This window comes from Eretmochelys imbricata, chromosome 1, assembly GCF_965152235.1.
Source record: "Eretmochelys imbricata isolate rEreImb1 chromosome 1, rEreImb1.hap1, whole genome shotgun sequence".
NCBI classification, from domain to species: Eukaryota; Metazoa; Chordata; order Testudines; family Cheloniidae; genus Eretmochelys; species Eretmochelys imbricata.
Window position 1 is genome coordinate 16,915,348 of NC_135572.1, and position 25,906 is coordinate 16,941,253.

General features: G+C 41.6%; 1 protein-coding gene across 2 annotated transcripts in view; it reads left to right on the plus strand.

Moving 5' to 3' along the window:
* Positions 1 to 25,354, plus strand: part of ACER3 (alkaline ceramidase 3) — a 77,110-nt gene extending 51,756 nt beyond the window's left edge. For both annotated transcript variants that reach the window (XM_077807039.1, XM_077807046.1), the window contains exons 7-11: positions 7,509 to 7,567; positions 10,685 to 10,786; positions 14,821 to 14,925; positions 18,271 to 18,316; positions 18,552 to 25,354. In XM_077807039.1, coding sequence (XP_077663165.1) covers positions 7,509 to 7,567; positions 10,685 to 10,786; positions 14,821 to 14,925; positions 18,271 to 18,316; positions 18,552 to 18,605 — 366 coding nt within the window. In that variant the 3' untranslated portion in view covers positions 18,606 to 25,354. The remainder of the gene's footprint in view (positions 1 to 7,508; positions 7,568 to 10,684; positions 10,787 to 14,820; positions 14,926 to 18,270; positions 18,317 to 18,551) is intronic.
* The last annotated feature ends 552 nt before the right edge of the window (positions 25,355 to 25,906 follow it).

The following is a 25,906-nucleotide window of genomic DNA, read 5'->3' on the forward strand; positions in this document are numbered from 1 at the left end:
TGCATCTTCTAGAGTAATGTGACCTGCTGCATTTTCAGGCCCTCAGGGTCACTTGCATGCTTAGAGATTGATCTGTGTATTGATAGGGAGAAGGTTGCTTTTTTTTGTGCTGGTATTTACCAATGCAAAAGGTTAGCAGTCATGATTATGTATCTACACAGAATGGGAGTGGATATTTCCCCACATGGATGGATGACTGACTGACTGACCGGATAACATCTGGACAGTTAATGTGTTTTGTAGGTGCTCAGCTTCTTGGAAGACTGAGCCTTGAAACCTTAATTTCTTCAGATGTCATGGCATATAGAATATACCACCATCACTGGCACAGCCGTCACAATAAGAAATGGTATATGTGTTTCTGCTGGTATATTAATAAAAAGCCTGATAATCATGGTGCTACTTTTATGCTTGTGTAACAAGAGGAACATATGCATTATTATGGTGATCAGGGTGAAAATAGAGACTTAAAGGAAATTCTTCCTTTGAGCCACTCACCGCTCTGGTTTTGAATCCGTTAATTTTAAATTTTGGATGTAACAACGGGAGAAATTAAGTTTTACTGATGCTGATCGTTTAAAGTCAAATGCCCACTGAGCAGTATTGCCCACTGCTGTGAAAGCATTACAGCTTGACTGCAGCCAGCTTGGTATGCTTTTAATGTCTGAGCTGCTAAATATGATGCAAATTAAGAGGTCGCTTTCCTGTAGCAATAGGGAGAATTCTAGGAAACTTAAAATCCTTGCCTCTTGGCTTTAATGTTTATATCTGGTTTCCATTAAGTTCAGAATATAGCCTTCATGCCATCAATCATCATTTCACCATGAAGTTGTGAAGGGTAACAGTGAAAAATACTTAGCTCCTTAAAAATATTGTTTTTCTGCTATGACAGCTTTTTCCAAATTGTAAATTATTAGGGAAATGAACAAATTCCAAATGTTAAAGTACTGCACTCATTTTTGCATGGAATTTACCCAAATGTACTGTAAATCGGGAAGGAGTATTTCTATGATTGTGTAACTAAGCTAGGTATTTTTTCCACCTCAATATTTGCCCCTTATTTATAGAATACATAGGGGATTGCTATGTAACTTCAATAAATATTTAATGAAATGAATACATTCTGAAGAATTAATGTGAATTTAATTACTTATATATAATTGCAGTTTAACTTTGAGGCCTGAGTCTATACTCACTTTTAAATAGCCAAGCAATGTTTTTCCTTACGGGACTTGATTCCTGGTATTACTTATCTCATGCAGTCTCTATACATTGGTCAGTTTCACAAAGGAAGGGGCAAATAGTTGTGTTCAAGTAGAGAGTAAAGCAGGCCATGCTTTTTGTATCCTCTCAATCTCCTAGTCCACAAAGATGAAGTAACAACAGAAGGGTTCTGCATTGTTTCAGTACCCATGATCCAGGCCTCATTTTTCAGTCAGCTGCTTACTTTCTTTCCTGTTCTTCTGTCTTCTTCCTGGCTAATGCCCCTAAATTGTTTACAATTAGAGGGGCTTCCAATTATTTATGGCATAGTAAGAAAATAGGTAAAAGTACAGTGGTCCTCTCCTCCACACTGACAGTAGGTATCAAGGAGCTTTAGAAATCCCAGTGCTGCAATGGTAAGAACCGCCTACCATCCTTTGGCCAACTGAAGGCTGTACTTAATTTGCTTAACAGAATAAATTAGAGGCGGCCTCATCCCTAATACAAAGGTGTGGCCTTGACATCATGTACCATCTTGATCCACTCACTTGATGGGCAGCTGGGGCTTTGCAGTGGGGCTGCTCACAACCGGGCTAAGCTAACTCAGGTGCTCAGACCTGGGTGCTGATCACCTGAGTTAACTCTGCAGTGAAGATATACCATCATTGTGTTTGTACAGGGCCTAGCACAATGGGGGCCCTAATCTTGGGTGGGGTTTCTAGATCCTGATGTAATATAAGTAATAGTTTAAACATCTGATTCCTTTCCCATCCTATTTCTTAAGCATCTTTCAGAAACTCAAGTCCTATACAGTAGAAATCTGTTTTTTGTACTGTAAACTGCAAATAAGACTTCCAGTTCCAGGATAAATGATGCTTAAATATTTAATGTTAAACATTTTGTTTTGGAGAAAAATATATTAACTGATAAATATTGGGTGGTGTACAAAAATCCAGACTCTCTTGGTGAAGTTCCTGATATCTGCAATAATAGTTGAAGCTAACAAACTGATGCTAACCAGTTTAATGAAGACTGGGGCAGAAAGTCAGGAGCAGTGTTAATAAATGGTGGGAAATAGCAGAAAACTGAACCTGTCTCCACTGGAAATGCAGTCTGATGGGTCTGGGACTAGTCTCCCTCAGGGTCCCCAAACTGCATTCCCAGCTGTGCCTCTGACTAGATACAGAAAGTGATTTTGTGTGAGTCACTTAATTTTCTGCATTAAAATACTAGTTTTAGTTTTTTGTAAATTCTGTTTAGGGCCCGGAGATGAAAGGCGTTACCTACTTTTAAGGGCAAAGTATTTACTACTGATAAGCCTAAGGCGTATTTTCTAGTGCAAAGGTGAAAAATTGTGGCAGCCTGAATAATGTGCAGCTTCATTTTGGCCACATACAGTGGGGAGGGAAGTGTTTTATGATAACTAATGTTGAAGAGATGCTTATGCGGCTTCCTTTTATTTAAGCTACTTTGCAAACTTTCTTACTTGGTCTGCTGTTTTCTCTAGTCCAATTTAAAGCAGATTCTGTAAGAGACAGAGTTACAGAAAGCTACCTTGTGTGTTTTCAAAGTATTGTAATTTAAGTGATGCAGTTATTTAATGCCACATTTAGAAATACAGAGAGAACCAACATAAAGAACTGGAGCAAACATAAGCAAAGCTTTTACAAGAAAAAAACAAATATGTGTTATCTTTTGGGGGAGGTCAGGGAAGAAACTTAGAATTTTTGTATTCAGTTTAAAAGATAGACTAGGAAATGTATAGAGTGGGTTCAAGCATTACTTAAAGCTCGCTGTGTGGCTCCATTTATATTCCTCCAGCAAGAAACTACTGTAGCATGACTCTACAATTATTATCCCTTCATGGTCACAGTATCTCTTTACAATGTTTAAATGTTTTGTGTCTGAGGATGATGGTGTTTGGCATATGTCAGGAAGAACTATTAGAGAAAGAATGAGAAACTGGAACAGTAAACGTGTATTCATCTTATTACTAACACGCTACTTTAAATTCTTGTTTCTTTTTTTCAAGATGTGTCAACGATGGATGTCTTTCCATTCACAGCAATAGTTAGTTTTTATCCCTGCATCATTATGACTATCTTCTATCCAAGCCATTAAGCCACTAATTTTGAGGGATCAAGTCAGTGGCTCTCAGGAAAAGTGCTTTCCTTCAGTTTTTGCTCCTTCATTCTGTCAGTAGCTGCTCCAAAGAGTAATATTTTTAGCCAGTATTTTACCTGGCCTGTGGTCTGGTCATAAGCCAGGTGTTTCGCTAGATGGAGTAAAAACCTTTCATACTTGTACAAAGAGCCAGTGTAAGTCTGTTAGATGATAAAAGCTTGATGTTGGCTACTATTTTAACCAGTGTGACAGAAATCTGTCTGTAAAGCAGAAACGTGTATCCATATAGAAATAGAGGAATGCTTAGAGATGGAAATTGTAAGTAAGAAGAATGCAGTAAGGAAAATGATCAAAACTATCCTTTGGTAGTCCTTAGCGTGCTGTCTCTTGTAGTGAGTTTTCTAATATTTTAGAACAAGTCTCTTGATTTGGGTGTCGAAGTGGAACAGATCATCTTAAATTTGTCCTTTTTGGAAATCAGGGTTGAGACAAGATAGAAGTGTTCATTAATGTATTGGAAATATTAAAAGGACCTCAAACTATATACAATACGGAGAGGCATAAAGATGGAGGACTCACTCTCTGGTTGTAGCAAGGTGTGAACTCCCTCTGGACACTTAAACACAGGCAGTATACAGCTTTCCTCCATTGGCTCAGTATTAACGATCACTATATCAAGTCTAGCTGGGTTGTTTCTGGGTCACACATCTCCCCAATAAAGGTAATAAGACTTTACTTAACTTTTCTGTTAATGCATAAAACAGATTGGAATTACGCTAGCAAATCCCTTTGTTTAGTTCTGCACTGCAATAGTGAATAAAAAGTAGTGACTGTTTTAGTAACAACTTTAATCGGCTCTTACTCTGAACACAAATGGGGCAGGTCCACTGTGCACTTTTCACATAGTCTGGATTGGAGCTTCACTTTAAGTACCATAAAGACTCAGGTCAGAATTGATTCAGTTCTGATACATATGGATAGTTAAGGTTAAGATTCTGTCATGGGTATTTTTAGTAAAAGTCAGGGACATGTCATGGGCAATAAACAAAAATTCACAGAAGCCTGCAACCTGTCCCTGACTTTTACTAAAAATACGTGGAGGTGTGTGTGGGACAAACAGCAGCTGCTCCAGCCCCGCTGCTGCTCCAGCCCCAGGGACTCACCCAACCCCAGCCACTGCTCCGATGGCGGGGGACTGCTGCTTCGGTAGGCCTTGGGCTGGCCACCGGTCAGCTGTTCGGCAGGCTCAGGGCTCCGGTCAACCTCAGGACTGACACTTGCTCCAGCCCTGCCCCAAAAGAGGTCCCGGAAAGTCACAGAATCCGTGACAGAATCATAGCCTTATCAATAGTAAAGTGTAGACATTATGGTCTGCCAGTCACCATAACCTCTCCTCTTTAATGCTAAAGGTTGATTTGAGACTAATATACAATCCTTCAGTGGCTGCCTTTAAACTTCTGTGGAGGGATTTTTCTCAGCTGCTACAGTTACAATATTGTTATGCCAATAACCGAACCAGTTTGTTGTTTGTTTGTATTATGATAGGGCCTACAGGCCCCAGTTATTCTATTGCCAGAGATAGCTGGTGGCCTGAAGGCTAAATAAACAAAACAAAGGGTGGGGAAAGGGATAGAACATACAAGCAGTGTCAGTAAAATGTTGGTTTGCAAATGCCATACTAGTTCCTCAATTTTGTAGTGGTCTTGATTTTTTAATACAATTATTGGAGGAGTTCTGTTTGTTAAATATTTATATTTAATATAGAACAAGAGAGAGAGAAGGAAAGATAGGAAGGGATTAGCTAAAAGGAAAAACAAAGGAAGTTCGGGGAATGGGGAAGGAAAAATAGAGAGGGATATGGAGGATATCACAACTTAGGGCAGGTGCACCTGTATCCGATGCATCCGATGAAGTGAGCTGTAGCTCACAAAAGCTTATGCTCAAATAAATTGGTTAGTCTCTAAGATGCCACAAGTCCTCCTTTTCTTTTTAAAAGTTAATACCCAAGTTGTATAATTTGAAATATTACTTTGCTGCTGCCTAGCTTCATGCTGTGGTTTACTGGCCAAGGATTCAGTGTCCATCTCACTGATTTGTTGATGTACCAAGAGAATACTGTGGTAAAAGAAAGGTAGTGTGGACCAGTATATGTGGCACTGGATTGGGACTCAGGAGACCTGGGTCTTAATCCAGCTTTGCCACTAGACTGCTGCATATTTGGGGACAAGTCACTTCACCTCTGTCTCCGTTTTTCCATATGTAAAATAAGGAAAATATTTACCTCCTGGATAAAGTGCCAGATACTATCATTTCTGCTAATGTGTTCTCATTTGGGCTATTGACCTTATAACCCATACTGTTAGAGGAGTCCATTTGGGGCTTATCATAGAATCAGAGAAGATTAGGGTTGGAAGAGACCTCAGGAGGTCATCTAGTCCAACCCCCTGCTGCATGTGGGAAAGGATGTGAGCAGCCATAAATTATTTCCTGTTCATTTATTTTGCTAAATTGCTGCCTTTCACACTGGGGTGGTGTCTTTGAGTACAATCCCTCCTGAGCCATATTCTCAGCAGGTGTAAATTAGTGATGTTGTGCTGATGTACCCCAACTAGGAGTTTTGCACCCCTTCTTCTTTGTCTCATTTTGCCACTTAGTTTAATTCAGACTGCCCTTCCTTTTGGGGGGCAAGAAACATTAATCAATGTCCCATCTCTGCCATCTGAGATTGTTACCTAACCCCACGGCCACCTCTCTTCTCATTCAATCTCATGGTTGCTCCCCTCTCTATCATCTGCCCAGCTTTTTGGTGTACACCTCACTGGGAATAAATGCATGTGCTCGTTCCCTGTTGACCAAAAATTTAGAATGCCAGGGCAGGGGTTTCAGTTCCAGTAACTCTTTATCCTGCAGCACCTCTCTTTTGAGGATGCCAGGTGCTTGTTCTCTGGCTAAGTGAAACTTCCCAAAACAGCAGCAGGTTTCTCAGTAAAACAAGATTTATTTAAAAGGAAAGAGAGAGAGACTGTTTTAATAAAAGAGGTGCTTTGCATAGGCTACTCTAAGTAAGGTGTTCTCAGCTGAAGTTGCAAAAAGTCAACTTGTCCCAAAGAGCAGTCTGTGGTGCTGACACCAGTGTCAAGAGTTCCCTCCTCATGCTGTCCCGAGAGAGAGAGTGTCCCCATCTGCTGTTTATACAACTCTGCCTGTGGATTCATTGCCATATGCAGAGAGGTTAACGTACTCCCAGTGCTGTGTGTTTACTGCAAAATCATCCTATCCCTCATGATAATCCACCTCACCCAAGAGCGTATAGAGATGAATTCATTTTTTTTTCTTCAACTTAACCCCTGCGGCAACTCCTCAAATCCTTTTGCTCAGCGATTTCTGCAGCTTGTCCCGTACATTTCTAGGACTTCCCCCTATCTATAAACGTCACAGTTGGCTGGCTTACACTACAGCTTTCCATGCCATGAAGTGGCCAAGCTCTTCATAAAATAAATTCTCTTCTGGTGGAGACTGATATTGGGGATAATCATATCCGCTAATGGGCGAGTTGTGTTGTCTCCTGGAGCTCCCACTAATACCTTTATAATTGCTGACCAGTTTCACTAGGTCCTCTCAGATAAACAGGCGTATCGTGATTGAGTTGTCAATCTACTCATAGAACGCTACCTCATCCCTGTTTAGAGAAGGCCTCAATGTTGAACATATGCTACAGTTAACTTAAAATGCTCCCTTGGGCTTTGCTGAATGGTAGACATAGTGAGGTCTATTCAGATTTCTGCTTTCATTAATGCTGCACGGTATCATTACTCACAAATGCTGTCTGTGAAGGAGTTGCTAATTTAGACACCATCCAAGGCCACTGTCATTTGTGCAGGCCTGGATTAAAGTGCACAGAGAAGGGAAGACATGGTGATGTGCTCCCTAATCAAAACTCAACTGCAGGGAGGCATTTTATACTTTGGCTTTGTTTTTCTTTTGTTTGGGAACTTAAAGGGGAAAAAACTATCCTCTATACTGTGGAATAGACAAAATGATGGTTTGAAAAAGTCAGTAAAGATGCTGTAGATGAGAAACCAACAAACGTTTAGTTTTCTTTTGTGTTAGTATGGTTTAAAAACACAATAATACCTGCCTGTTCCACACTAACATTGAATTTTATCTCCACTTTCCTGCAGATTGTGTATGGAGCACTAGTTTCTATTATAGTACTCCGGTCTGTATATATTGTATTGTGGTAAGTGACTGTTTATTTAGCTCAGCATTACAAGTAGATGCGTTCTAACTAGGTGTTTGCATCTAAGAGGTGTACATTTTAAAAACAATTTAACATGAGAAACTGGGATTGCTGACCACTTCTCTAAAATGAGTAAGAAACGCAAGGTCATATGCTCTCTGTCTTGTGGCAATGGAGAAGTGATTCATGTCTTTCAGTAAAGATATTTGATTGAAGTTAGGCTTTGTCTACACTGGCAACTGAACGACAAAACTTTTGTCATTCAGAGGTGTTAAAAAACCACACGCACTCCCCAAAAGACAAAACTTTTGTCAACGAAAAGCACCAGTGTGAAAAGTGCCTCATTGGGGGTGGACGGTTTTTGTCAGCAGGAGAGCTCTCGCGCACGCTCGCTCTCTCTCTCTCTCTCTCTGACAAACAGAGGCTACACTGGGTGCCTTTTAGCAGCACGGCTGTAATGGCACACCCGTGTTGCTAAAAGATGCATAGTGTAGACAGTCCCTTAGCCTGTGCCTTCAAGCAAGCCTGGACCACACACATTCATGATCAATGTCTTTTTGTCAACTGTTTTGACAGTAGCTTTGGACCTGTAGTTCGTAGATTCCTTCAGGCACAGGGACTCTCTCTTCCTTTGTTTTTTAAAAAGAAAAGGAGTCCTTGTGGCACCTTAGAGACTAACCAATTTATTTGAGCATGAGCTTTCGTGAGCTACAGCTCACTTCATCAGCTCACGAAAGCTCATGCTCAAATAAATTGGTTAGTCTCTAAGGTGCCACAAGGACTCCTTTTCTTTTTGCGAATACAGACTAACACGGCTGTTACTCTGAAACCTTTGTTTTTTAAAGTACTGCAAATACTGCCAGTGCTCAAACAAAAATTCTAGTAGCTGGCTGACGTTGGGGTCAGTCACAGGGTTAAACACTTCAGTTAATGTTTTCCCTGCAGCCCAGTCCTTAAAGTTAGCACGTAAAGTACTTGGATGCTAAAAGGTAAAAGTTTTGTTGAAGTTACTGTTTTGAATGGGTAAAGTGTGATATATGTGAAGTTGGGAATTAAATTTTTTTTTTTCAAAATAAAAGGAATGGTATCAAAAGTGCTGGAAGAACTGAGAACCAGTGAAAAGTCTCCCAAGTTTCTAGGTTCACTTTGTGCCCTCTCCTCTCTTTTGTGTGTCTCCTGCTTGAGTGATCTCTTCTCTCAGAGGTTCAGATACTGCTTAGGTCTGAGCAATATATATCCATCTTGAGTTTTCCTACCGTAAAAAAGCGTGTGTGTGTGTTAGCAACTTAAGTTTACTGTCTTTCCAGCCCTGTAAATCCCAACAGCTCTGCCTATCCTTCCAACATCTTCTCTTGTATGTTCTGCTGTCACCCCAGTTAAAATGTGTAAAACCAAACCTTTCCTTCTCTTACCCCACCTTCCTGTCTTACCCAATACTTGACAACATTCAGTCGCTCTCTCCTTCTCTCATATCCAGACCCTCGCCATATCCTGTAGTTACTTCCTCCACATTCCCAAAATTCATCCCTTCCTGAACTCTGCTGTCCTGTGGCTCAGTCTAGTGCCTAACTGCAAAAATATCTTTCCTTTACCTACTCCCTTCCCCCCAGTATCTTCTCATCCCCAAATCCATCAAACCCAGCCCCTAAAATCTTTGTCTTTCTATTACTCAAATTGGGCCCCCCTTCCTTAGACTCCTGCTCTGGCTTCTTACTTCCAGAACTCTTCAGAACTATGCTCCTACCTGTGTCTCCTCACCATTCACCTCTCAATCCCCGCACCCTTCCTAGTCTGATTGCTCAGAGGGTCTCTTTCGCCCAGTCCCACATTGTGCCTTCATTTATGCTGCCCTGTGCTCGTGGACCAGACTCTCACTTAATAATGCATGTAAACCCCCTTCTCTTTCCTCCTCCATGAAACACATAACCCCATCTATTTAATGAGCCGTTCCAGCTTAAATTAATAGTATATAATTCATGCCTTTCTTTGTTCATTCATATGTTCAGCTAACTTGTGCCCTTAGAAAGTAAGCTCTTTGGGTAAGGACGTTTTGGGGGTTTGGCTCAGCTTGCCTGTTATATTTATGGGACTAAATAAATGCTAGTTAGAAATCAATCTGCTGATGATGTGAATGGGTTTTGTGTTTACCCCCTCAGTAACACATTCAGTGTATGTCTGATATGTTTGCCTTGAGGAAAAAATATCTACAAGCTCATAAACCACACACCTCATGCCAATCACCAGTCACCATAACTCCAAAGTGTGTATTAACAGGAAACACTACTGTCAGAGAATTTTATTTACATTTAAAACATGAGTTGTGTTTCATGGTAGCTTCTTGGGGTTGGAATTGGATATTTTTGAGTACTTGTCCTAGTACTGTCAAAGGAACAAACTTCACCCACTTCCACTAAGACGTTAATGATTCGGTGGCCTACATGAATGCAAACAGTAAGATGGGCTTATGAGTGATGTGCTGCCTTGCATCTGTGTTTCTTCAGCACATTTGTCTTGTATCCTAAATAGGATTTTTTTCCTAATGGCTCTTGTTGATAAAACGCAATCTGAAATGATTTTTTCTAAAACTGTCCACTGGGCTAGTGGTTGGCTTTGGTATGCCGCTTTATCGAAAGGCTGCAATAACTTTTGCTTTGAATGTTAAAGGGACACAAACCAACAACTACCCACAACGCTTCTGTCTGAAACTCTTACCTATCACTGTTAGAAGTAATACTAAAGAATAACCAAAAGAGATTAGAGAGGGGAAAAATTCTTTCTGTTTAGTCTGTGCATTGGAATAGTCAGTTTAATTGTTTCCTCTCTTGTTTATGTTGGTTTTTTTTTCACACCTAGCTGTCAGGGTAAGAAATGTGTAGGGGGAAAATGAGTGATCACCCCAAAATAGCAAGGGACTTGGGATGTTTTACCTGACAGTACTGAGCCTTTAATTCACTTTTTAAAATGTGATTAGATTTGAAATTGATGGTGTCGCGTTAAAGGAATTTTAATCTTTTTTCCACCAGGCATTTAATTTGTAAATAGTGTAATTTATATATGTTACTTTAAATGCAGTTTGTATCCTCAAAACTAAATTTCACTTTGTTTCTCTCCCCCTAGGGTATACCCATGGCTTAGGGGTCTGGGCTATACATCCTTAAGTGTATTTTTAATGGGATTTTTTTTCTGGAACGTAGACAACATTTTCTGTGATAAATTGAGGTAAGCATTTGCAACTTGTCTGCATATCTTTTAATCTCTGAGTTCCATGGCTTTATTTGTTTTCTGCAGAATAATTGAGTCCATCTCCTGATATGTCAGTATAAGCCCCACAGAATATTTACAAGTGTATTATCCAGTCTGCTCTTGATTAGCTCTCACAACAGAGTAGACCTCTAACAGCTGCTCAAATTCTAAGCATTGTTAGCATGAAAAATGATGTAGAAATTCTGGAATTGGAATTTAACTGGTCATTTCATTGGCAGCCCTCGAGGCGGAATACTAAATATCTTGCTTATCTACAGCTACTTTGAAACTAGTTCTTGAAAAAGTTTGAGACACGTATATAGTTTAAGCATCTCTTTCGTGGACTGGGAGTTTTGATGCTTAATCAGTAGTCGTTTCTTTACTTAAATATACACACACGTTTGAGAGCACATTCACCAAAGCATGGTGATAACAGAACACTCCTATGTCCATGCTCCTAGCTGTGGAGAACTTCCATAAGCTCAAAATTCAAACAGCTTTTTATCCAGTAAGAAGACACTTTGGGTTGCCCCTACTGTGGAACCATAGGATACTTCTACACTGCAATACCTGTGACTGGCCTGTGTGAGCTTGGACTGTGGGGCTGTAAAATTGGAGTATAGACGTTCAGGCTCGGGCTGGAGTCCAAGCTCTGGTACCCTGCAAGGAAGGAGGGTCCCAAAGCCCAGGCTCCAGCCCGAGCCTAAACTTCTACACCTCAATTTTACAGGCCCACAGTCTAAGCCAGCTGACACGGGCCAGCTGAGGGTATTTAATTGCAGTATAGACATATCCATAGTGACCTCTAGTGCCTACAACATTTGGTCCTTTTCTTGCCATTGATGCTGAAAAGGCTTCCATGGCTGAATTGCTGCTGACTGATCTGGAGTCAGAGCTGTGAGCTCAGTATCATTCAGCCACCTGGCTGTGGCATTTTCTTTCTTCCTTTTTTTGGTCTCATTCTTGACTTTAAAAAAACTTACTGTGGTCACCAAAGGGAGTTTTAAGGCCTGTTATCTTTCCAGGTTTTGCCTTTTTTTCTTCTTCCTCTTTTTCAGCAAAATGTCAAAAATAGCAACCCTACAAGATCTTGAAACATCCAATATAGATGTATGTCTGTCAACTAATAAACAGTGACCACTCTTGCAGGAGTTTCAGGTGAATCACAGCTAATTAGTCTGACAGAGTTGCATCATTTTGGGCATTTGTGTCCTGGCGTGGCATTTGAAGAGACTCTCCTGGCCTCCTCACAACACCTCAACTCAATCCAATGCAAAGTCAGCCAGGAAGGCCTCAAAGACAAAAGCTCACAGAAAGCCACTGTCAAATTTCACAGCTGGATGTCAAGTCTATGCATGGTAGAGCACAGGTCTGGCAAGATAGGTCCTGAGATGTATCACTCTTGAAATATTAATTCCCTGGGTGCATCCTAACAGTAGTACTAACCACCAACTTGGAGGACGTTTATTCATCTCTCTAGGGACAGGTTAAGGCCTGCATCAAGAAGATCCCAGTTGACTCCTGTGATCTCACGTCCTCTGCTCAGGCACTCTCTGGGCCTGTACTGACTCCAACTTCGACAGCATTACACCAGTAATTTACTATATTGGGCCAGAACCCAGCAAGGCATATTGTATAACCTGACATCCTCTTTCCACCACAGTTTGTGGCTGTTAATGATGTATGCACAACATTGGGCCAGTTGAAACTTGGTCCCAGCAGAGTTCTCTTGGAGCTTTCAGACCTGTGAATGTGTCAGCTACGTCAGTTGAGGCTCATGCCCAAAACTTGATGCTGTTGGTACATCTGGTGCTGGGATGTGACTCTGTCAGCACAAATGACGGGGTGTTCATTGAAGCTGCAGGTACTGGCACAAGGACTGACTGCTTTTTCAGCCATGCTGACGCAACCGTGAGGTCAAAACCACTCTGTCAATTGAGGGAGTCTGCCCTTTGCCTGCAGTTTGCATCTTAGTAGATTGCATCAATCGCTAGAAGCACCTTTTTCCATCTCCAGCTGGCAAAAGGAAAAAATGTCAGTGTACTTCCTACCGTACAATGTGTGTGTTGCTGCCTGTTTCAGTAATTTTTAATTTAACTGTACCTGTTTCATAGCTTTAATCCGAAATCCCTGGAACTTTGGAATCTCCAGGGGTGACTTACTAGAGCTGGTACTCTTGGAGAAGATACGTTTTCTTGCTTGTAATTTTTATTCTTTGGAAGTCTCCAAGGCCTTGCCTACACTAAAGGGGTAAGTCAACTAAGTTACACAACTCCATCTACGTGAATAACATAGCTGGAGTTGAGATAGCTTAGGTCAACTTACTACGGTGTCTGTACCGTGGTGGGTCGACGGGAGACAGTCTCCCATAGACTTACCTTACACTTCTCGTTCTGGTGGAGTACCGGAGTCAATGGGAGAGCAATCTGCAGTCAATTTATCAGGTCTTCAATAGACCTGCTAAATCGACCCTGATGCATAGATCGCTGCAGTGTTGATCCGCAGTAAGTAGAGACATGCCCTAAGTTATGAGTCACACTGACCTACTCACCTCCTCTTAAATTTCAGGATTTTGTAACCATTTTGCACTTCACTTCTGTAACATGTTTCAATTTCCACAGAGAATGGACCTGATGAAAATACTAAAGGTCGCTATGGTTCCACAGCTAGGTTAGCACAGAGCACCCCTGGATGGAGCCACCAACTTTTGAATCTTGAGCTATGGGAGCCACTGCCACTCCAGGGCTATGAGCATGGATCCAGGAGCGTCGATGTGTTACGTATATATTGTGGAGTTTCCCCTTTCTGTTCTTAATGCAGAATGACATTAACCTGGCTATTCATGAGCACATTTGTGTCTGCACAAGCATATCCACCTCAACCCAGCTCTAGGACTAACACTAACTAGTTAACAAGGGCTACGGGAAATAAATAAAATCAGCTACCATATCCAATTTTTGTGATTGAATGTGAAAATCGATTTTTAAAAGGAAGGAAAAGATATTTAAACTCTCTCCCCATCTCAAATTAAAACCAACTTAATCATACTTGTCTCTAGAACTCTGTGGTGAGGAAGAGGAGCTGAGACAACTTGACTCCCCTCTCTTTGCTTTGTCCTCTTCCCCAGCAGCTCTCTTCCCAACTGTCAACCAACTGGGCAGAGCATTTCAAGCTCTGCACTCAATTCTGCTTCCTACCAGCAAAGCTCTTCAGTGTATGTCTACACTGCAATAAAACACTCATGACTGGCCCATGTCAGCTGACTTGGGCTCCCAGGGCTCAGTTGCAGGGCTAAAAAATTGCAGTGTAGACATTCGGGCTTGGGCTGGAGCCCAGGTTCTGGGGCCCCACATATCCAGAGTCACTTTGAGTTATATATCAGGCATTTGCTGTCCTTGGTGGTTTGGTTCACAGCTGTCCACCCAGTCTGCCCTTGCCTCGCACTGGGAAGGAGAGAAAGTCAAGACAAACTTCCCATGAGGTTGGTGAGTGGGGACGAAATGGCTACTAGACACAGAGAAGTGGGTATGCAGTGTTGTTGTAGCCATGTCAGTCCCAAGATTAGGTGGGTTAGGTAATACATTTATTGGACCAGCTTCTGTTGGTGGGAGAGAGAGAAGCTTTTGAGCTTATACAGAGTTCTTCAGAAGGGTTCCAATTCCTCTCTCAGACCTTCTATTTTTTCACACTGGCCAGGAAACTGGCGAGAACAAAGTAAGATGCATTAGTATTTTCTGGTGTCTTTAGTATGATGTGATACCTGAAGTTATGGGTCTAAACCATTTAAGACTCTCAGTAGTTTTCCAAACCTATGAGAAGACTGGTTCGACGAACATCTTCCCAAACTAGGGATGGAAAAAATGTCGTCATTATTAACTTAGTAAAGACTGAACACAAATGTCGTACGTGACTGAGATACAGAAACAGTAACATGATCTGACAAGTGAACACTGCTTCTTGGGACTGCATAGTCTGGAACAAAATGCATTGTGACACGTTTCTTTGAACAGGGGATTACGAGAGAAGATGCCTCCTGTTGTGGGAGCCGTGACCCAGTTTCATGCTTGGTGGCACATTTTTACGGGCCTTGGCTCTTACCTTCATATCCTGCTAAGGTAGGAAACAGCCTTTTCCCCATAGCTTGTTAAGCAAAGTATGTGGGGTTTTTATAAATAGTTTTAGATTTGAGTTGCTAGTTGGAAGTGCCTCATTTTAGAGTACCAGGCACACTAGTAAAATAATATCTATTCCATAATTATGCTTTGTTCTGTGGGTATTGGGGAATTGACCTTGGTAGCAGGCATGGTCTAACCTAGATGTTTATAAAACTGTTTTAGGATTAGTTTTTGGCAAGTATTTTCCCAGTTGCATCTTGCCCTTTAAAAGTCATATTAGCTGAAAAGATTGGGAAAATAACCATTTTTATTAAACTAATGGGATGGAAGCTTTTGTAATTGGTAGAGAAATCTGTCTAAGAATATATACTATATATTAGAGTGTAGAATTGTTCGTGTTGCAGGGTGGGTTGCAATTCATACTGGCAGTCCTATAGTTTTTATCTCTCCAGCAGTGAAAATGCCAGTGGACTTGATGTTGTGTTGCTTCATTTTTCAAACACAAGATGTTAACTTAAATGTTTGTATTCCTTCGGGTTGCAATCCTGTAAACACTTACACCTGTGTTTAACTTTCTATGAGCTCTACCACTGCTGAAAACTAGTGCAGCTATTTCATGAAGCAGGGAGATGAGAGTGCTATTTTCATCTAGAATACTTCATTGATGTCCAGGCACCTCTGATTACTCCCATGAGTAGCCCAATTGAAAAGTTAAGCATGAGCATAAGCATTTGCAAGCTTGGAGCTGAATTCATGGTCGGGGGAGGTGCTCTTCAAATTTTCCAATCATTTTTGGCTCTTTCTTTACTGTTGTCTATTGTAGATCAGAATTAGAATTGGGTTTAGGATGGAATTTAAAATACTTTTGTTGCTCATTCGCAACATGTCATCAAAATGGCTTTGTCTCTCCTCTGAAACATAAATAGGGCCCTACCAAATTCACAGTCCATTATGGTCAATTTCATGGCTATAGGATTTGAAAATTGGTAAATTCAACATTTTCAGATGTTTAAATCTGAAATTTCATGGTATTGTAAGCGTGGGGCTCCCAACCCAAAAGGTGATTGTGGGGGATCCTGATAGTGGGGGGGTCTGCAAACCTGTTGTAGTGGGGGTCATGGGATTGCCACCTTCAGTTCTGTGCTGCCTTCAGAGCTGGACATTGAAGGCTGCAACCGCAGGACATTCCTGGAGGTGGAGGTGGGTCTGGTAGCGCCCCCCCACCTCTCCCGAGCAGCTGTGCAGGGGATGGACAAGTCCTGTCCCTTCCCAGCCCAGCTAGAGCTAGGAGCCCCTTTTGCTGGGGCACTCCCAGCAGCACAGGGAAGATTGGACCCAATGCGACAAGTTTCCTCTAGCTGCAGGAACCTCTGGGGCTGCTGCCCAGACCCAGGGTGCTCTGCAGCAGGGTGAGGCACCCGGAGGTGGGTCTGGTCCCCCGTCCCCTCCCCCCACCCAGAGCATCAGTGCAGGACTTGTCCATCCCCAGCCCTGCGAGAGCTAGGAACCCCTTTTGCTGGGGAGCTCCTAGGAACAAGGGGACATCAGGAGATCCACAAGCCTCCTCCAGCTGCGTGAACCTTTGGGGCTGCAGCCCAGCCCCAGGGTGTCCTGCAGCAGGGGGAGGCACCCTGAGGTGGGTCTGGTCTCCCTCCTCAGAGCGGCTGTGCAGAGGATGGACAAGTCCTGTCCCTCCCCAGCCAGAGCTAGGAGCCCCCTTTGCTGGGGCACTCCTAGGAACAAGGGGACATGGGATTTCACAGAGAAGGGCTTGTTTCACGGTCCGTGAGGCATTTTTCATGGCCATGAAATTGGTAGGGCCCTAATCATAAAATAAATATCTTTAAGAGGTATTCCAGCAAGTGTGTGAATTTTAATCGCTTCTCAAATGCTTTTTTCCACACTGAGAGCAGGGTTGAGGTTTTTTTGGCCAGTTATAAAGCTGGTTATTTTCCTTTTGGTTCTTTCACGAGGGACAGTCCCAACAGCCTCCTTGTGATAGCGTTTTCTTGCTGTCCTGTTGAACACAGCTGCTCAGTGTAGGAGGCAGGTGCTCTGCTGTTCTGCATGGCTTGAGTACACCTAGCTATAGAAAGTTCTTCACAGAAAGCAAACTAAGGCAGACAGTTTAAATACTGTAGACTAGATTTGCAGTGCCAGAAATAGGGGGGAAATATTGGTTTTGCATGCATTACCCGGGAGTGTTTTTCCAGACGAGCTAAGTGATCTCCCTATAGTTTAATTTTCCTAGCGTTTCTCCAGTCTGGTTTTACATTTCTGAAGTGGCAGGGCTGTTATCAGATTATTCCATAGTCTGTGATCTCCATGTAAGAGGTTTTTCTAATATTTAGCCAATTTTTGTTAATTTCATCTTCTCCTTCTACAGTAGTTTATATACTTTTGTGCCATGATAAATAATCCCCATCACTCTTGGCTGTTTACAAGCTTCAAATGTTTGTAGACTTCTATCACGATTGCTGTAAAGCAGTGGAATCCAGTGGATTAAGCACCCGGGTAGGAGCTAGGAACTCCTGAGTTCTTTCAGTGAGTTGCTCAGGCACTTCTGTGCCTCAAGTTTCCTGAGAGTTTTGCCCGACGTCACACAGTGAGTGGCAGAGTCTTTAATAGCCTCCATTTCTCCTGACCCAGAACTTGGCTCCAGGAACGAGACCGTGCAGACCTTCCATTTGCTAATGTTATAGTTTCAGTGTTGTATAAATGCTAAGGGCACATGGGACTGTCATGCATACCCAGCATGGTTTCTGAAAGTGTAAGCTGTGCCTCCCTTCCTGAGGTAAAGGTCTGTAAAACCAAACAAAAACCACTGTTGAAGCAGATAGCATGGGAGGAGGGGACGGATGAGCAGAAGTGTAGGAGCTGTGAGCAACCTATACTTGCTTTTTGATGGGTGCATGCAACTTTGCTCAGCACCCTGGCTACTCAGAGGGTTTGCTCTCCCACCCCTCCAGGCTAGGGAGGGGCAAGTCCCTGATGGCTGTTTCCCCTGTGGCAGAGGGAATGCTCTTCGAGGTTCCTCTCTCCCTTTCCTTAAGGGTGGGGGTGGGGAGACACCGCTCACTTGCTGCTGTGTGACAGCCAGTAAAACAGGGCTCTGACTAATCCTCCCTTCGTGCCGGGTAAACCCAGGCAGAACTAGCTGAGGCTGAGCTGTGATCACAGAAGCGCTTCTGGTGCAGGCAGGAAATCATGGGGATCACTCCTGTCATCAGTGTTGCACCTGCTCTGCACAAAGCCTTAAGTGTAGCTGTGTACTTTGTATGGCACTTTGGTTGTGAAATGCTCATTATTAAGCAATGCATCTTATGAAAGGATTTCTCCCCCTAGCTTATACACAAGGACACTTTTCCTGAAGTACAGGCCAAAGGTGAAGGTAAGCTGTCAAACATTTTTGTACTTACTTATACAGTGTAGAAGTGGGCCATTCAGTTGGCTTACACTTAAGCGTGCTTCTGGGCTCATTGGCCAGGCCTTTCTGTTTCTGGCTTTATTTTTACATTGTGTTCTGTGTGTTAATTCCAAGAAACATAACTGAGAACAAGTGAACTGTATTTCATCTGTTCTGAGTGGCTACATTGCAAGCTTGTTTTCCCCCCTTTTCATTTCAGTTTGTTTTTGGCATCTGGCCTATTCTGCTTGTGGAACCCCCCAAGAAGCACTGACTGTGAGACATCCAACCAACCAAGTGTGACCACTGGCTGAATAAAGAAACTCCACAGCTGTTGACACTGATGTGGCAAAATTATGCATCAGCTCAAGGGTTGTGTAGCAGGAAATAGACTTCTGTATTACTGGTTTTGCCAGGTACAGCACAGAGCGAAGAGTCGGCGCATTATGGGAATAATGTTTAGAACCGTTTTATTGTTAAGGTGTTAAAACAAAATTAAGACACAATATTTTGTGTGTATATGTTGTATAGCTGAAGATACTGGGCTATATTTTGTGCTGGTCACAGAAACCTTACCATTTTTTGAAATGGGTTGCATATGTTTTCATTCAGTTGTCCGTCTGGTCTGTGGTTTAAACTAATATAGTAACTGAATTATGAAAATGGTAGGCCAAGTGATGGCCAATCTAAGTATCCAGGGGGCCTGTTGTGAATTGAATCCTTCTGAACTAATTCAGGCTTGCACTTTTATACAGTTTAGTGAAGTATGCAATTATTTAGGGCTCTCTTTTACCATGCTTATATGTTGCTATTTGCAGTAAGTCAAGGGAATGGGACAAGTAGAGAAATTGTATTAAATTAGGTCAGGCTTCCATTTTCTTTTTAGGACTCATCAGGGGTGTTTTCCAGCAGTGTCTGGGGACAGGGTGCACCAATGCAATGGCTCCAGGACCCTTTAAAAAGGGGTTTAGAGTCACTTAGACATTCTTGCTATGAATGTGAGGAAACTTGACAACTGTCCCAAGTCCTTCTAACTTGTGTGAGAATCCAGGAGGCCATTTCTGGTAATTCTGAATATCCCTAGCAAGTACTGAACACCCTTTACTAACCCTTCTTTCATTCTGCAAATCATTCATGCTCACAGCTTCACAGCCACTTAATTTAAATGCATGTTTATATATGTGTTGGTCTAGCTTTAAATTCTCTCCCTCCCCCCCATATTTTTCAATCTTACAAATATTCACCGGCTTGTGTTGAAGGTGCTAAGTATCCTTCATTTGCACTGACTTCAGCTGGAGTGGAGGGTGCTCAGTACTTAGAAAATCAGGCCTTTTTTCGGTCTGCATAATTGACAGCACTCTGAGGCCATGTCTCTACTAGAGACCTTATGCAGCTGCACCACTGTAAGGTCTCCCATGCAGCCACTCTATGGCAATGGGAGAGAGCTCTCCAGTCAACATAATTAAATCACCCCCAACAAGCAGCAGTAGCTGTGGTCATAGGCGCCGACTTCCTGGGGCCTCTGGGTTTGCAGCAACCACTGAAAAAACCAGCAGCACTCCCCTGCCAGTAACCCCGCTGATCGACTTCTCCCCCTCCTTCCCAGTGCCTGCTGCCTGCCACAGTTCAGCCGTTCTGTGGCATGCAGGAGGCTCTGGGAGAGAGGGGGAGGAGCGTGGACAGAGCAGGGGTGTGGCCTTGGGGGAAGGGGTGGAGTGGGGGCAGGGCACCTATAAAGCTGCTTCAAAGGTCTGCAAAGTCTTGGCCATGTAACTTTTTTTGCTTTACTTCAAAAGATAAGACTAGATCCTGTAACGTACAATCAATATTAACCAAAATTATCTTTTCCTTTAAATGTGTTTCTCTGTCTGCACTTTACCTACAGACTTTAGAGGCCTTCTGTAATACCACTATCAGTATGTAAATCTTTAAATGGTGGTTTGACTGGCAGTTGACAGCTAGCTTGCAGTCTGTGTAAACATTATCTGATAGATCTGCAACTTAAATAGAGCTAAAGTCACTAGTCAGGAACCCATCTCTGTTCATGGAGGGTGCTTAAGTGCCATTGAAGTCAATGGGAATTAAGCATGGGCTTTCCTGAATTGGGCACCATATTTATTTGGGAAAAAATCATTTCCGAGAAGAGCTTTGCAGTCGGTTTCAAAAATACAACTAAAGAGGGTGCTGGTTCTCCCCCACCAAATGCCCCAAAGCAAGCCTGGGCCCTGCCCTTGAGGAGCTGGACTTCTGGATCTTTTTAGTCCCCTCTGCCACAAATGGAAGTCAAGCACATGCTTTGTTGAATTAAGGCCAGAAGCACCATCTCATAGCTGCAGCATGCAGAACATCTCAACAGTCACTGATGGCCTCCTGGTTACTTAATATTTTTTTTAAAACTTTTTTTTTCTTCAGTGGCCTTATTTTTCTTGTTGCAGAATCTGGGGGGTTATGTATTTTCGGGACTTACCTGTGTATGTGCAGTCACTGCTGTGTGCTAAAAGCCAATTTCCCGATGAAGAGATGTCTCTGCTTGTATGAGATGTGTTTAAAAAAACTTGCTCAACATCCTACGTGCTTGTGAGAAGCAAGATAGTACATTTCTTTTCAGATCATGTGAAATTAATTTATCGGGATGTCAAATAAGTGTTAACATGTCTTGTCAGTTTGCTTCTGTTTACTTTTTTTTTGTTCAAAAAAGTAAAAATAGTTTTAGGGTTTCTGTTTTTAGCTTGTTTTGCAAGGTGGCTTTTCTTTCATATTTTAAGTAGCCAAAACACACACTTTTCCCCAAGAGCCTCTCTTCAAGACATTGCCACTACATAAAGAATGTAAATTGAGATGTGTAAGCCTCTAACTACAAATAGTAATCTAAAGTGATGGATGTGTTGGGAAGCACTACCTTACAAATTGTAGGTCCTATTGAAAATGTCAGGACAGAATAAACTTTATATTCTTATTTCAAACATGACATCCAGACGGCCTTGTTCAGTTGCTTGAAAAATAGATATACTAGACTACAGTGTAAAGAACATGCATGTATCTGTTACATTTCTACTTGTTTATATTCCTTGTACGACCAAGCAGATCAAGGAGGTATTTATTTTCTGAAATCTGGTGTACGCCTAAACCTTAGCTACGTCGCACAGAGGTGTGAAAAACTCTCACCCCAAGAAATGTAGTTAAGCCAACCTAAGCCCCAGCGTAGACCTTGCTAGATTGACCTAGCTACTGCCTCTCAAGAGGTGGATTTACTGCAGTGATGGAAAAACCTCTTCTGTCGCTGTAGCATCTACACTATGGCACTACAGCGGCACAGCGCTTGTGTGGCTGCAGAGCCTGAAGTGTAGACACATCCATAGAGCAGCAGATCTCAGACTTTTAGAGTGGTTTGCATCTGACAAGACAGTGTCACATGGACCATCTTCCCTTCCCATGTGTGAGCTCACTACATCTCTGTGGCTGTTACTGCCATGGAAAAGTAACATTCGCAAAGTAGCAAGTGTGTTTTGATGCAATTTAAAGGTTGGAAACTTTAACTCTGTGGCCTGTGTCATGCAAGAGGTCAGGTTAGATGATCATACTGGTCACTTCTGGCTGCAAAAAGATCTATGGAAAACCAGGAGGGCCTTTACCATGTGACCAATCAGCTCCCCAGTGGACCATCAGCAAGCGTTTCACAGATCACAGGCTGAGAACCTCTGCCTTAGAGTCAACATTAGGACATTTAACCTTCTCTGACCATAAAAATCCACACCACGCTTTTCCCCCATACGTCAGGAGTCAGGATTTTTTGGATGCAGCCCAACAATGAAAAGTGCTTTTGCAACAAGTAGAGGATGTGGCAGATTCAGACCTACCAGTAAGGAGGAATCTCACCTACATCTAACTTGAAAGCAGAAATGCAAGTTGGCTAACACTATTATCTCCAGAACTCTTCTTCCTTATGGGGGAGAAAATGTTTCTTCTTTCAGTTCTAATACCAGGAGATGCACAACCAGCAAATGTTTAGAACAAACTGATCATTTTAAAAGCACCATAGAGTTAGAATTTGGAATATGCAATAGAATTATCACTTGCACATCTACCTCTGTCATGTATATTGCACACTATCAGTGCCCTTAATTTAAGGATGCAGAGATAAAGACAAGTAGCCTAACTCAGACCTCGCAACACTAGCAGGATTGCAAAGTATTGAACTAATCTATGGCTAAATGTATTCGCTCTAGGTAAGTGGATTTGTTAGATACTTGTCCGAGGCTTTCTGCTTATACACTTGATCCTGTTCATCTGCACTCAAATTTGACTGACTTTTGTAATGGGTGTTATGAACAGAAGGGCCACAGATTCAAGGCCTTAATTCTAGATATCTGAATTTAAACCTGCTTGCCAATATAGTTGTGCATTTGTTACCTTTAGGTGGCTTAACATATATAACTTGTATTTGGTGTATGATAGGTGGCAAGTATATGATGGTAAAAATTCTATTTTATAAATACTATTTGTTTTTTTCCTTTGGGCCCCTCTGGCTCTAAAATTAATGTATTCAGTCCTTGGCAGGACATGTTAAGCTAAAGGAGAAGTTTAAAGCTACTTGATTTTTTTTTGCTTGTTTTTATTTGAATTTGGTTGCTTGCAATATCTAGTTCCCAACAGCTGGTTACATTTATCAGACACAAAATGAAAAGTGGGGAGGTTAATGCTACCCGCCAAGATTCTCAAAACCACAAGCTGAAACCTAGGCTTCCAACTCCATGTTTAGGCACCTTACCAAGTGGCTTGACTTTCAACCCGCTAGGCACCCCAGCAGTTTCCACTACCCTCAGTGTTTTTGATACCTACCCACCTTGTTTACTGTGGATTCAGCAATTGGGCAGCAATCACTAACACTTATTAAATGCATTGTATCCATTAGTCATTTAAAATCAATTTATATAGTATTTTTGGCATCTGATGGCAGGAGATGAATGATCAGGAGGAACACTGCATACTGGAAGATTTTGTTCTTAAATTATAGTGATGGCTCAGGAAGTGACTAAGTCAGGGCAGTCTTTTCCTCAACAGCTCGGTGGTTCTGAGAGTCAGACCTTCTGTATTTTGCAGTCACTAAGGCCTGGTCCTACAATTGACAATATGCAGATGAAGCAACCCCTTGATTTTAGTGGGGCTGCACCTGTGTTGTGTAAATTGCAGGACTGGGGTTTAAATGTACAGTTTGGTTAATGCTCCAAAATTAGTATAGCTGTAGAAGAAAAATTCTAACTGGAGAAACATTTACTGATGGAAGCAGGAGAACATAGTAAATCTGAACTGGAGTCAGTGAGATAATAAATACAGAATCCCTTAGCATCAGTTTTAGTCACTTTTCCTGATAACTGCACTTTAGACACCTCTGTGTAATAGGCTTGAATGTTTTGAAGCCTGTATGCTTAACTTTTAATATGGATTCTGAATTATTTACTATAGAGGTACTGTAGTTGGAATATTATATGCAATATATTGGATATTACAGTGTACCTTTACGTGGATGGACTATAGAATGGATTATTCTGTACATGAACAAAAATGTCTCTTGCATGTCAGGGATGTTCTCTACTTTTTTTGCTTTTGAAAATCCTATAATGTAATGACACAGTTAAGTTTTAAAATGTTTTGTGTCATGGAGCATGCAGAATTACATACAATTAGCTGATGCTGCTAAGTGCCTGGTTTTTCTCAGTCACCATGTTCTCTGAGCATGAAATTATATTGGTTTTTTGTTTTGTTTTTTGATAGTATGGGCAAGATCCCAAAGGGGGGTGGTTTTCGTTACATGATTATTTAGGTATTCCAAAAAAAAACCCACCCTATAATGCAGAATTCCAAATGGTGGTGTTTTTTTAGTGGACCTCCAGAAATATGCAATACTGCATTATCTAGCCTTTTGCTGCCTTATTACTCAACTAGCACAATAAGCATAATTTCCATACGTCTCTTATTATCGTAGTATGAATCAGTTGAGATTTTAAAAGCCAACCAGGGGACTTAACCACACAGCCCCCATTTATTTCAATGAGAGCTGTGTGGCTAAATCGCTCCTGATCCTGCAATTTGACAGCGCCTGGGTGGACTGCTGCTCCCACGGAGTCTCATTGACTTCTAGGGAGTTCCATGCAGGCACAAATCAGGTAGTTACCTATCTTGAAAATGCATTGATGAGAGTTTGCAAGTGAAAGTTTAATGACCCATTTGATTATCTGGCATGTCATGAATCTGGTCCTAGTTAAGCAAAGCACTTAAGCATTGTTAACGGTTAAGTCCATCCCTCTTCTACAAAACTTTGAAGCACACAAAGTCCCATTGAGTGAGACTTGAGAATGTGTTTAAATGCTCTGCTGAATAGGAATAGACTTTTGCATGTGCTTAAATGCTTCGCTGAATTGAGGCCTCAGTCACTGTCTTGCAACAGAATTTTACTCCAGTGTTTGACCGTGCACAGTATTGCTCCCGGGGCCGAGGGAGTCTAGGAACATAAGCAACAGTTACTTTGTAGAGTGATTTGGTTACTGCTTGTCTCATGTTCTGTCAAATTGATGTAGACTCTGTTGAACCCAGTTGAATGCACTGATAATGCATTGTTTACTGTTTAGAAGATAACCAGTCTATGGACATGGAATAGCCAATGTGTTATGTGACCAAACTTTCTAACATCAACACTATTTGTTTGAGTGTAATCTTTGTTTTCCAGTTCAAGATATTGTTGCAGATGAATTCACTGTGACAAAAAAATATAAATGGGGTGGACTATATGTAATAGCAATTGTACTAAGAAATGTTTAATAAATATTTTGATATACTGCACTCAATCTTCATATGGAAACAACTGGTAACTAACCCTAGGCTTAGGTGTGTCAACCCTTTTTGTTTTGCAAAACACATCAGCTTTGAGATATTTAAGTAATAATGTATTTAATCTATTATCCATGCTGCATTCAAGTACTAATTGTCTTTATAGTTAAAAATATTAAAGAATTTTGTTTTAAATAAGACTTTTTGTAATGTTTCCTGTTTTTTGTAGTGCACTGAGCTAGATAAATCAATCAACTGAAAGGATGATTTTATCAATGTTTAATATTTAAGGATACATGCCTCTGTTTGAAAAGCACACAGTTTGAACTGGAATCTCAGCTTGGATATGCAATTCAGCAGGGATAAAAGGTTTGGTATGCCATTGATTTGAGTTCATTGTAATTTTTTAAAAACAAATTGCATTAAAATTACTATGTTAGAAGGAGATCTTTGTAATGGCCAGAAACAAAAGTCAGGGCTTGTGCTCCTAAATCTGTTAACTGTTTTTTGAAAATCTCCCTATCAACAACAAATGTCCAATGTAACAATATTAGGATACATCCGTTTGCAACTGTCCATATGAGCAGCAATATTAACCTTCTTCCACTCAACCAGTGCCCTGCCAGGAGAGGAATGGAAAAAGCCAGTACCTTTAGTTCTGAGCCAGGCAACAAAGTCTTAGCCAAAAGGGAGTCTGCACCTTGCTGCACTGCTGAAAACCTCAAACCTCCTTTGAAAATGTCGAGCTGG